The sequence below is a fragment of the Choloepus didactylus genome, chromosome 9 (assembly GCF_015220235.1).
Source record: "Choloepus didactylus isolate mChoDid1 chromosome 9, mChoDid1.pri, whole genome shotgun sequence".
In the NCBI taxonomy this organism is placed as follows: Eukaryota; Metazoa; Chordata; class Mammalia; order Pilosa; family Megalonychidae; genus Choloepus; species Choloepus didactylus.
Window position 1 is genome coordinate 54,235,491 of NC_051315.1, and position 14,079 is coordinate 54,249,569.

The 14,079-nt window shown below is 34.4% G+C and overlaps 1 protein-coding gene across 6 annotated transcripts in view; it reads left to right on the forward strand.

Annotated features, from left to right (window-relative positions):
* LOC119544096 (sodium channel protein type 2 subunit alpha) overlaps positions 1 to 8,189 on the forward strand; it is a 169,308-nt gene extending 161,119 nt beyond the window's left edge. For all 6 annotated transcript variants that reach the window (XM_037849225.1, XM_037849228.1, XM_037849226.1 and 3 more), the window contains 2 exons: positions 2,702 to 2,972; positions 4,529 to 8,189. In XM_037849225.1, the coding sequence (XP_037705153.1) occupies positions 2,702 to 2,972; positions 4,529 to 5,724 (1,467 nt within the window). In that variant the 3' untranslated portion in view covers positions 5,725 to 8,189. The remainder of the gene's footprint in view (positions 1 to 2,701; positions 2,973 to 4,528) is intronic.
* Positions 8,190 to 14,079: the final 5,890 nt, after the last annotated feature.

The following is a 14,079-nucleotide window of genomic DNA, read 5'->3' on the forward strand; positions in this document are numbered from 1 at the left end:
TGTGAATGTCTTGAGAGAGGAGGCCAGTGAGGCTGGAGAACAAAGAGTGGGGATTCATTTAGGAGAATTTGCGAATGAAGAGATTAAAATGGATGAGACTTTTCCGGGTCTTGTAGGCCTTGTTCAGATATTGTGCTTATCTTAACAGTAGGAAACCATTGGTTTTGTAAAGGTCACTCAGACAACATTGACAGGGGCAACAAATACTTATTGGAGACTTGTTTTAAAACCATTTCAGAGATTATAGGCAGTCTGAACCAGAACAGAGTGGAGATGAATGAAAGTGGATGGATTTGTGAGCTATCACAGAGATGAATTAACAGGTTTGTATAGCAATTGAGTAAGGGACATGAAGGGACAACAAGAATGACTTGTGAGTTTCTGCCTTGCACAACTGGATAGTAGAGTCATGCTGGAGATGAAGAAGGGACCAGAGTGGGGAGAAAAATAGAATCTAGTTTTCAGAACTGGGCAACCGTAAGGGGAAAGAGAGGATGAATAATTAGAAGTAGTAAAATAAAAGTTTCTTAAGATTGAGAGATCAGATTTGCAGGCAAAGCAGAAGGAACTTTATGGAGGAAGACATTGAAGACAGCCAATAAATATGGAATAAAGTTGCATAGAGTGTGAATGGAGAACAGATTTAGAAAGGAAGAAGGATTGAGACCACTAATGAAAAGATGGGCATGTAACTCAAGATAATATGAAATGCAGTAGGAGGTAGAGCAGTTTTCATTACACTGATTAACTTTGATGTTAACAAAAACATTAAGAATGCAGGGCAAGTAAAAGGGAACTTTCTGACAAATTTGGAGCTATCCTGGGAAAAAGTGAGGGACAATGGATTGCTAATCATTGTCAAGAGCCAAGGTGAAATCAGAGAACATAAATCTTTGGTGAACAAAGCCACCAGGGTTATACAGATTCTTCTGGCATATTCTACATGCAGAGCTTTGAACTGGAGACTGGGGATGGGAGATTCACATTGAGGTGACCCATTGGGAAATTATATGGACAAGGAATCCAAGGAGCTTTTTGTTGATTGTGCTGATATGAAAATAAAGACCAAACTTCTGCACTTAAGGAATTTTGAACCTACTACATGCTAGGTTCTGTACATTTGAGAAAAATGGCATTGCTCTGCCCTTGAGGGGCCTCCAAACAAATGGAGGAGAGAGAAAACTAAAATTAAACAAATAAGAGCAAAGTTTTGCAGTACAATGTGACCAATTTTAAATAGATTCAAGCACAAAGACTCTAGGAACACAGAGAACTGGTATCTGGTTCAGACCAGGGCTGAGCTAGATTTTCCCAAAGGTCCTGGAGTCTTAAAAGTGAGTTAGAATTCACCAGAGAAGAAGTTGTGAAATCTGTTTTAGACAGAGATGTATAAAGTAAAATGATATGATAGAACGTGCATATTGTACTAAGAGTGGTGGGTAGGAAATAGCAGAATGGTAGAAATGAGGGAAGCATAACCAGAAGTGGGCAGGTAAACTGCAAGAAATAAGAACGAAGAGGAAAGGGTCAGAATTGGAATTACACACATTTATTGGATTAAAAGCAGCCCTAGGAGGACAGATCCAGCTGAAGCAGTAGAAGGTAGTAGAGGAGGCCAAATTATGTATTCAGAGAAAAGAGCAAACTTTAACAGGTGGCATTTGATGTCAGATTTCAACAGAGTAATAGAAGCCTCTCAACAGAGAGAGGGTGTAACACTACTAGAGAGAATCCAGATCCTTATAATTGGTCAGTGTCTGGGAAAGCAGGCTATTAAGTATATTGATAGCTCAGATGGTAGAGAAGACAGCCCAGAAGAAGTAATGCAAGACCCAAGCAAGCCCTAGACAGTCTGAAATTCTAAGCATATATAAGAATAAAGGAACAAAACAGAGCACAAAATAGTGTATAATATATATACTACTGGTTGATAAAATGAGGACTTAATTATCGTAAACAAGACATAAGGCCAGTTAGTACTTGGAAATAAGGTCCAAATTGACTAGAGCAAAAGTTGAATATCTGAATTGTGAACTATAACCTTTTTTAAAGGTAATTTTGTTCTTACGGAAGAGTTATGAAATAGTGCCAAGAGTTCTCCAATATAATCATCACCCAGCTTCCCTTTATGTTAACATCTTATGTAACCATAGATCATTTATCAAAACTAAGAAAACCTTGGATAAAACTATTAAAGTACAGAACTTAGTCATATTTGACCAATTTTCCCACTAGTGTGTTTTCTCTTGAAGTATAATTTTTAAAACACCATCTCAGCTGAACCTTAAGGTGGAATTTAAGATGCTGTGAATTTAGCGAGAGAATATAAAGAAAGAAAATGGAAAAAAAAGACAGAAACACCTGCAGAAGTATTTGTTCATTTGTTCTTTAAAGTACATTGTGATTGATATTTTCCTACCCCACCCTGCCCTCCAACACATGGGATAACAATGATTTACCATAGTGGAAAATATTTATTGACTGTCCATCATACATGCAATGATGTTCTGGGCACTGAGAAAATAAAACAAATTTGAAAAGAGTTGAAAGCTCCAATGCACAACATTTTCTTCCAAGAATAAAACAAACATGGTGTGTTTTTATAAATGCCACATTTTGATATCACTATGTTAAAATCAGAGAAGTTGAATTAGATATTTTTTTAAGTTTCTAAATGAACTTTTGCATATTCTTATTCTAGAACAAATTCCAAGGAATGGTCTTTGATTTTGTAACCAAACAAGTCTTTGATATCAGCATCATGATCCTTATCTGCCTCAATATGGTCACAATGATGGTGGAAACTGATGACCAGAGTCAGGAAATGACAAACATTCTGTACTGGATTAATCTGGTGTTTATTGTTCTGTTCACTGGAGAATGTGTGCTGAAGCTGATCTCTCTTCGTTATTACTATTTCACCATTGGATGGAATATTTTTGACTTTGTGGTGGTCATTCTCTCCATTGTAGGTAAGAAGAGGTGCTCTTACTAAATAAATTTAATGGTGAGAATGTGTGTTTTAAACTTTGGAGATGTTTTTAATTCATTTTGGACTTTCAAATAAAGTCCAATAGCCCATTCTTCAGTTTGTCATTTCTGGTTGTGTGCTATTCATGAAATGATGTGGAAAAAAGGGATTTATATTGTTTCAGCTTTCATTTATCATCTTGCCTCATTTCAGAAGACAATAAATGCAACTTTGGGATAATACTCCTGTGGTATATATAAATATCATATCTCTCTCACACACATTCACAAATTATTAAAAATAGTTAAATAATCCATAAATATTCTCTTTTATAATTTGAAGAGTGTGTGTGTGTGTGTATATGTGTTTATAAGCAAAATCACACACATTGAAGTTTCATGTCATCCTTGGGATTAGATAGATAGTTTTCTATGGTTTATAATATTCCTTTTCAGAAATAGACATTTTATTCAAAAATTCAAAGCAGTCCGTTATCATCGCCACATATTATACTAGGTGCTAGAAGTAAATATAAGAAGATTTAAGACAAAGTTCTTCCTATTTGAGGAAAGAGAACATATACCTTGAAAGAAAAATTGCATGCCACTATACTTGAAAATTAATTTCTCTGGTATAATAGAACATTTTAACAATGTGCTATTGCATTGATCCTCACAGTAGTGCTATGGGGTAGTAATATAGTGATTAGGAGATGAGAATCAGAGGATTTAAAAACCTGGCCTGCAGCTTCTGTAATTGCACTACTTACCAACTCAGTGACCTAAGGCAAGTTATATCAGTTCTCCAATTCCCGGTTTTCCAAATAAAACTTCCACAAAGTGTTGTTGTGAGGATTAAATGATATTATACAAGTAAATGCACTTAGCACTATGCCAGGCACAAAGTAATGACTCAATAAATGTTATATTTAACAACAAAGAAAAATGTAGGTATTATCACTATTTAGTGATGCATAAAAGCAAGTGTTGGAATTCAGTCCCAAGTGTATCTGTCTCCAATGCCTGCATTCTCTCCTGTACATCATTCTGTCTCTCCTCCTAAATAAAATAGGATCACAACCTCAAATGGATAAGAAATTTCACATACCTGATCCAAAATGAAATGCTTTATCCATTTATCCATTAGTTCTTATGCAAAGACTAGGACTAGGATTTTGGAAATACTGTATAAATCCATTTCTGTGCTTAGCTGCCATATATTTTGTGAATGAAGGAATTCCTCTACCGTTGACATCCTTAAACCTTCAGTGTCAGTCTTTCTTTGGATAGATGCTATTTTTCTTGAACTAGAAAGCTTACCATTAATAACTTCAGTTAGTATTAAGGTGTTGATGTTATAACACCAAACACATCAGTTTCATTTTGCTAAACAAATATTGCAATTTATTTGTGTGTGTGTGTGTGTATACCTTTATAACTAATTCCCACATCTATATTTTGTAGAACTGGTTGGGACTATTATTAGTAATGCAAATTTTTCATTTGGTGCTATTAAATATAACACTATTTTTGTTGCTGTTTTATTGGTTTTCCACAGGCATGTTTCTGGCTGAGCTGATAGAAAAATATTTTGTGTCCCCTACTCTGTTCCGAGTCATTCGTCTTGCCAGGATTGGCCGAATCCTACGTCTCATCAAGGGAGCAAAGGGGATCCGCACGCTGCTCTTTGCTTTGATGATGTCCCTTCCTGCGTTGTTTAACATCGGCCTCCTGCTCTTCCTGGTCATGTTCATCTACGCCATCTTTGGAATGTCCAACTTTGCCTATGTTAAGAGGGAGGTTGGAATTGATGACATGTTCAACTTTGAAACCTTTGGCAACAGCATGATCTGCCTTTTCCAAATCACCACCTCTGCTGGTTGGGATGGATTACTAGCACCTATCCTCAATAGTGGACCGCCAGACTGTGACCCTGAAAAAGATCACCCTGGTAGCTCGGTTAAGGGAGACTGTGGCAACCCATCTGTTGGGATTTTCTTTTTTGTCAGTTACATCATCATATCATTTCTGGTTGTGGTGAACATGTACATTGCTGTCATCCTGGAGAACTTCAGTGTTGCTACTGAAGAAAGTGCAGAGCCCCTGAGTGAGGATGACTTTGAGATGTTCTATGAGGTTTGGGAGAAGTTTGATCCCGATGCCACGCAGTTTATAGAGTTCTCCAAACTCTCTGATTTTGCAGCTGCCCTGGATCCTCCTCTTCTCATAGCGAAACCAAACAAAGTCCAGCTCATTGCCATGGACCTGCCCATGGTCAGTGGTGACCGGATCCATTGCCTTGACATTTTATTTGCCTTTACAAAGCGTGTTTTGGGTGAGAGTGGAGAGATGGATGCCCTTCGAATACAAATGGAAGAGCGATTCATGGCATCAAATCCCTCCAAAGTCTCTTATGAGCCCATTACAACCACTTTGAAACGCAAACAAGAGGAGGTGTCTGCTATTGTTATCCAGAGGGCTTATAGACGCTACCTCTTGAAGCAAAAAGTTAAAAAGGTTTCAAGCATATATAAGAAAGACAAAGGCAAAGAAGGTGAGGGCACACCTATCAAAGAAGATGTCCTTATTGATAAACTAAATGAGAATTCAACTCCAGAGAAAACCGATGTGACACCTTCCACCACTTCTCCACCTTCATATGATAGTGTCACAAAGCCAGAAAAAGAAAAATTTGAAAAAGACAAATCAGAAAAGGAAGACAAAGGGAAAGATATCAGGGAAAGTAAAAAGTGAAAAGAAACAAAGAATATTCCATTTTGTGATCAATTGTTTACAGCCTGTGATGGTGACGTATTTGTGTCAAGAGGACTCCCACAGGAAGTCTATGCCAAACTGACTGTTTTTACAAATGTATACTTAAGGTCAGTGCCTATAACAAGACAGGGACCCCTGGTCAGCAAACTGGGACTCAATAAATCCAAGAAACAGCATCAACAGGAGGTTTCTGTTTTTTCAACCAGCTGATACTGCTGAAGAGCAGAGATGTAATGGCTACTCAGACTATAGGAACCAATTTAAAGGGGGGAGGGAAGTTAAATTTTTATGTGAATTGAACATGTGACACAATGATAGTAAATGTAACCACTGTTTATGTTTTAACTGCTACATCTACCATATTTTTACAAATTGTGTGCTGTGAATTTATCATTTTTTTTTTTAATTCACAGGTTGTTTACTATTATATGTGACTATTTTTGTAAATGGGTTTATGTTTGGGGTGAGGGATTAAAGGGAGGGAATTCTACATTTCTCTATTGTATAACTGGATATATTTTAAATGAAGGTGTGCTGCACTTCTTGTTCACACATGAAAAAACAATCACATCACAAAAGGAAAGAATTTACTTCTTGTTTCAGGATGTTTTTAGATTTTTGAGGTGCTTAAATAGCTATTCATATTTTTAAGGTGTCTCATCCAGAAAAATTTTAATGTGCCTGTAAATGTTCCATAGAATTCACAAGCATTAAAGAGTTGTTTTATTTTTACATAATCCATTATATGTACATGTATATATGTATATAGGTATATGTGCGTATATATACATATATATGTATACGCACACATGCGCACACACAGATACACACATACCATCACATAGTCATTCAGAGTCCCGGCAGCATGAATATAACATTTTTGATAAGTGTCCTTTGGCATAAAATTAAAATATCCTATCAGTCCTTTCTAAGAAACTGAATTGACCAAAAAGTATCCCCACCACCACTTTATAAAGTTGAATCTGCTTTTTCCTGCAGTATTGTTTAGCCATCTTCTGCTCTTGGTAAGGTTGACATGGTGTATGTCAATTTAAAAAAAAAACCATCTGCTTTGTAAATAGTAATTTTACCCAGTGGTGCATGTTTGAGCAAACAACAATGATGACTTAAGCACAGTATTTATTGCATCAAATATGTACCACAGTAAGTATAGTTTGCAAGCTTTCAACAGGTAATATGATGTAATTGGTTCCATTATAGTTTGAAGCTGTCACTGCTGCATGTTTATCTTGCCTATGCTGCTGTACCTTGTTCCTTCCACTGTTCAGAAGTCTAATATGGGAAGCCATACGTCAGTGGTAAAGTGAAGCAAATTATTCAACCAAGACCTCATTCTTTATGTTATTAAGCAATAGGTTGCAGCAATCAATGAAGAGCTTCTTGCTTTTTATTCTTCCAATGTTAATTGAACACTATGGTGAAAAGCCTGACTGTACAAACATGTTGCAAGCTGCTTAAATCTGTTGAAAATATAAGGTTAGAGTTTTCTAAGACAATATAAATACTGTAAAAAGTTCATTTTATTTTATTTTTCAGCCTTTTGTACATAAAATGAGAAATTAAAGGTATCTTCAGGTTGATGTCACAGTCACTATTGTTAGTTTCTGTTCCTAGCACTTTTAAATTAAAGCACTTCACAAAATAAGAAACCAAGACAAAGATGCAGTGTAGGTTTCTGCTTTTTGATTAGTACTGTAAACTTGCACACATTGCAATGTGAAACAAATCTCAGACTTAAGTCCAACTTTTATTTGCTTTCAAATAGTAATACCTTACCATCAAAAGAGGCTTAGGGAAAAATAAGTTGATATTCTTGGCATTGCTTGAATCAGATGTTCCCACCTAGTCTTTTTATTCAGTAAATCATCAGTCTCTTCCAGTGTTTGTTTACACAGATAGATCTTTTTCTTATTGGCTCAAATGGCATGGGATTCACACCATTTTTTTTTTAATTTCACAAAACCAGATAGTGAAATTATATTACCAGTTATAGCAAAATATTTTGTGTTTTTTCACAAGCAACATCAGATGTAGCTTCTTTATATTAAAGCTATTGACTTGTAGTGTGTTGATGAAATGCATGCAGGAAATGCTATTACCATAAAGCACATTACAATCAAGCCAAAAGAATAAAGATTTTGCTTTTGTTTTTGTATTTAATTGTTCTGTCTTTGTTTCTATCTTTGCAATGCCATTTAAAGGTACATTTCTATCATGTAAAAATGATCTATCAGAAACAATAAATGTAAAGACTATAGATTAAATATAACAATTCATCTTTAAATTTTTTTCATGGAATGGAAAATAATTAAGAAGAGTGTACTAGATATCTAGTTTTAATATTGGCCAAAAAACCTAGATATGATATTGGGTAGAGTAGTGTAAAGTTACATAAATTAATAAAAGACTGACTAACATTTTAAGTTGTGCATCTTTTCTCCTTCCTTCTACCAATTGTCCCTCCCTCCCTGCCCCCTTTCCTTTTCAGTTTTTCCCTATAGATCTTGATCTACTTTTCTATGTACTCTTCCATCCTCTCCTTGGGTTCTCAAAGTATTTCTCATTCAAGATTTTCTCCTTGTTTCTTTTCTGTTCAACAAATGTCATGTTTATTACAGTCTGTAGACAACGTCTCTGTGCACTTAGGCCCCTAATTTGATGTCTCTCTGTGAAGTCCATAAAGCATCTCTGTATTTCATTCCTGCAATTTACTTGGCAAAAATTTGAAATGAGCATGGATCTCAACTCTTTATTATATTTAAACCTAAATCCCAAAATGACACAGATTTGGTTATCCCGTTTAATTATGAATAGCTAGGGAAATCTTCTCAGCTCTGGTTGCATATTAGACTTACCTGAGAAGATTAAAAAAAAAAAAAAAACGCCATCGTGTGGACCAAGATCAAACCGATTGGAATTCATATCTCTGGGGATGGAACCCAAGCTTCTAATTTTTTTAAGGCTCCGCATTGATGGTGATTCACAGTGCTGGTTGTGAGCAAATGAGGTAGGGTTCATTAGGAAAGATGCTCTACAGAAAATGCCCCTGTCCCCTTCAAAGTTTCTTACATAACTTCCTATACAAGATAAACCTCCTAATATGTTGGCCCTTGGGTTGTTTATCTTGTAGTAAAGGAATTAACATAAATTGATCCATTTAAAACAGTTTTTGCTTCTAGGATTTTAGTTGGTGGGAAGGAAATCCTGTCAGAATAGGTAAGGGAGCCTTTTCAAGTTACCTATTTCCCCCACTCACACAAACACTATGGCACCCCAGCCACTCCCAGTGCATGTTGGATGAGATGAATATGGGGGTGGTTTAGGAAACAGTACAAGTTCATAAAGTAACTACCCAGGTGAATCCCACATGGCCTGCTTGGTGAGAATCATTAATCTGGACTAATGGGAGGTAGCTCACAGCGGCCAGCAAGGAAAAATAAATTCAATTCCTGATTATCAACTCACAAATCTAGACAGGAGAGACTCGTATACTCAATTTTTCTATTTTGGGTTACCTCTCATAATTACATGTTTTCCTGATTTCTGTATAATACATGAAATATTACAAAAGGAAAGGAAGAGAAAAGGACTGGGAGGAGAAGAAAAGGGAGAGCAGGGGAGAGAAGAATGAAGAACAACAGGAGAAATAGAAGAAAAAGAGTATGTAAGACATGAGACGAAATACTTCATAAATTATCTTCCAAAAAAAGTCTTTCCTGGTGATACAAGCCATAGCAATATGGGAAATGGGGGAGGTAGAGGTGTAACAGAAAGAAATTTTGCATAGATGTCAATGTGTTAGATCTGTAATATAGATATATAAATATATTCCCCTCTCATTTTTTCTGAAGAAAAATACATATGGAAAAAAGCACACAGGACACTATGCAAGTAAATATCACAATGATTCCAGACCCATGGATAGGGATTTTTTTTTTTTTAATTTTCTTCTGAACTAAATAAATATTTGAGTGCCTACCATATATCAGCTTTGTGATAGGAGCTGAGAGATGAAAGATGAAACTAACTGTCCAAAGAAAGGTTGTAGACAGAGGTGAAGAATCTTGAAAGTCATCCTAATGAGTATGGAATTTATTTCAGTTTGCAATGAGGAGTAATTACTATTGAGCAGTGGAATGAGCAGTGAAATCAGATCCATTTGTACCTATTTAATCTGATAGTAATATGGTTACACTGCCCATTTTTTGTTAGTACTTTACTGATATCTCGTTTTCTCATCTCTTTATTTTAAACCTTTTCATGTCCTTGTATTTTAGTATATACGTTTAACAGAATAGACCTAGATTTTTAAAATCTGATCTGACATCTTCTATTAATAGTCTATCTTAATCTATTTACATTTATTGTGATTACAGATGTATTTTTCAAGTTCCCCACCTCCCTCCATTATTGCCTTCTCTTGCATTATTTTACCTATATTTTCTTTTTCCCATCTCTACTGGTTTGAAAGTTACCCTTCTTCCCTCTGTCCCTTCTTTCCTTCTTCCCCTTCCTCTTTCCTTCCTCTTCTTCCTCTTTCCTTCCCTTCTTCTTTCTACCCTTTCTTCCTTCTTTCCTTCATTTTTTCTCTATCCATTTCATAAGTGATTACTCTTAATTTTTAACACATATCCTTAATTAAAGCTAAACATAATCAATATTTATATCCTGATCTGTAACAACTAAGTTCCTCAAACCAATTTCATATCATTACCCACCTCTTCCATGTTATTTTTGTCTAATATTTTAATTCTACCTTGACTAAAATCCAACAAATTAAAAAGTATTATTGTGGATTTGTATAGTTAGCGCTTATGTAGACTTATATGTTAATGAATTTATTTCCTCAAATTTGCTACTTCTGCCAACTTCTTCATTTTGCGTTCTATTTTCTTAAAATATATCATTTAGAGATTCTTTCTTAAAGGTCTGTGAGTAGCAAACTGACTCAGTTTTACTTTTTCTGAAAATGGCTTTATTTCAGCCACATTCTTAAATTTATTAGTTTAGATCATAATTTTTTGGTGTTTAGCAATTTTCATAATCAGCCTAAGTATGAAATTTTTTTATTTATCTGACTCCTAACTTAAGCTATTATAAATTGAGGATTCCCATATTTATTCATATCTTTAACTCAGAAAATTTCAGTAAAATTCTCAACTTTTAGCACTATGAATATTTTCTCAACCATATTTTTCTAATCTCCCCATCTGGAACTCCCAAAGGTCATAAGCTGGAACTTCTAATTCTTTCTTCCATGTTTCTTAATATCTCTTATTTTCAGTGCTCCTTCTAAGTAATTTGTCAGCTTTTTGTATCAGGTTAACGCTGGCTTCATAAAACAAGTTAGGAAGTAGTTATTCCTGAAAGAGTTTCTGTAAGAGTGGAATCATTTCTTCCTTAACTATAGATATAATTCATCAGTAAAGCCACCTGGTACTTAAGTCTCCTTTGTGGGAATTTTTTTTATTAAACATGTTTTTTTGTTAGTTTTGACCAATTGCATTTTTCCAAAAAATTGTTCATTTCACCCAAATTACAGTTGCACAAATTGGTCATTTTATTCCCTTATTATCCTTTTAATGTCTGTGATATCTCTAGTCATGTCCCCTCTTTCATTTCTGTTATTGAAAGTCTGTAACTATCTCTGTTTTTCTTGATTATTTTATCTAGGGGTTTTCAATTTTATTAATGTTTTCCAATACCCAACTTTTGGCTTGTCAGGTTTTTTCTATTGTTTTTCAGTTTTCTATTTCATTGATTTGTGCCCTTTCCAAACCTACTACCATCTTTTTTTCATTTTCTTTCCTTTCTCAGCCAACTGGCTATCCATTATAACACTGAAGTGTTATTGTGATAGTGGATAGCCTTTTTTTTTTTTTTATCTGAATGGAGAAAGTTTTCAATAATTCACTATTTTATGCTGTTTGCTGTAGATTTTTTAAAGATGCCTTTTGTAAGATTAAACAAGGTGTGTTCAGTTCCTAATTTTCTAAGAGTTTTTTAATCATGAATGTATGCTTAATTTTATTAAATTTTTTGTTCATCTTATTTAGATAATCATACTATTTTCTTCTTTATTCTGATATTGTGAAAAATAACAATGATTTATTTCTACAATGTTAATCCTAATAATGTTACTGAAATTGAATCCAATTTGGTCTTTTGCATTATCCATTTCATATACTGTTGCATTTGGTTTGCTAACACTTTGTTTCATGTGATTTCATTGGTGTTTGTGAAAGAATTTGGCATGTGTTTTTTCTTTGTTGTAATGTTCTTATTAGGTTTTGATATGAAGATTATGGTAACCGCTAAAACAAATCTAGAAAGGTTTTCTGTTTTTCTGTTTTCTGGTAGAAATTAAATAAGATTAGTGTTAACTTTTCCTAAATTATTTGGAATAGTTAATTAGTGAAGGCATCTGGGTCTGAGTTGTTCTCCTGGACTAGCTTTAATTGTGTATTTATTTTCTTTAATAGATAGAGGAACATTTTGATTTGCTGTTTCTACTTGGTTCTGTTTTGGTGATAGGTACTTTTCTAGTAATTTGCCCAGTTTAAACAGATTTTCAATTTTATTGATGTAAAGTTTATAATAACTGTCTTATCTTTAAAACTCTATAAGATATATGGTAATGTCTCATTTTTGAGTCCTGATATTGGTATTTTGTTCCTTGTCTCTTTTTACATATTAAGTAAGTGTTTCAAAGAACTAGCTTAAAAAAATTCTGTACTATAATTCCTTTTTTATTTCATTATTAATCTTTTTTCACTTTTATATTTATCTTTTCCTTCCGCATTTGTTGGTTTTAATTTACTATTATTTTCTAATATCTTGAAATAGGTATTTAACTCACTGATTTTCAGTCTCTAGTCTACTTTTTTAATAACTGCACTTAAGGCTATACATTTCTCTCTAAGCATGGCTTTAATCACATTCCACAAACATAAATATATTTTATTTTCATTACCATTCAGTTAAATGTATTTTCCAATCCCCATTGTGATTTCTCCTTTTGGGAAATTGCTTTGTACTTCAACATATATCAAGTTTTTTATATATTCCATATGTCGTCGAAAAAGATGACGCGTGATTTAGTTGTTAGGTATAGTGTTCTATATATGCTAAACAGATCAAATTTGTTAATGTTATTCAAATAGTTTTTTATTGATTTTTTTTGGTTGCTTTTTCTATCATTTACCAAGAGAAGTATGTTAAAAATCTCCCAGTGTGATTGCAAATTTATTTCTTCTTTTAGATCTGTTAACTTTTGCTATGTATTTGTTCGTCTTCTCAGACTCTTGGCTACACTATGGATTGTCAAATGCCTCAAGAGAAAATGAGGCATCAGATATCTGTTTTACCTCTCTGCATTCCCTTCTTTTCAATCTTGACTCTAAGTCTTTGCTGCTCAGGTATATCTCCTATGCCTTCAAAATGTTTTCAGCTTGCCCATTTGTTTTTTTTTTTTTTTTTTTTTTTTTTTCAAATTGATGTAATTATTTAATGACATGGGAAAATACACATTAAGAAATATGTTGGTTATTACAAAGTAATGGGTAGAGGGTAACTTCAGGTTAAAAAAAAAGTTGAAAGTATCAGTATGCCTAGAAAAAACTGTACAGTTAAATACCCAAATATCAACAGTATTCAGTTCTGTTCAATGATTAAATATTTGCCCTTTTGCTTTTGTATCTTCTTTGAAACATGATTATTTCTGAAATAAACAAACAAAACAAGCCACTGGAGGGAAAGTTATTAAAAGCCAGGACCTGGGAGCCCAGCAGCCTGTGTCTGATCCCCAGGAAGACAGGGCCAGGCCCGGCACCCGTGGTCAAGCCCAGATGCGGCACACTGCTCTCTTCTCTTCCTGTTGGAATGCTATGTGTAAGACTGTGTGCCCTACACCTGTCGCTCTCAGTGTACTTGTTTCATAGGACTCTATGAACGTAACCTGGCATAATAGCAAAATGACGCTAGCAACTTTTGGTTTTGAACTGCTACAAAATAGAACTACCACAGGACATAAAACTCACCAGAAATCAAGTACTCTTACAACAGAAAATCCACCTGACTAAACCACTGACTTTGCTGGTTTTTGCTGACCTTCCTTCATTTTTAACATTCATTGCCAATCTATTTTTGTTTCATGGATTCTGGAAAGAGGTAATTTTTCTCACAAAGACACTACCATGAATGTTTGCAGAGCAATGACTATTTCATGGCTTTGCTACGAGTCTACTGATACGCAATCTTGCTGTTTAAATACTCCACAAAGTCAAAAGTACCATAATCCAAACTAGCTTGAAA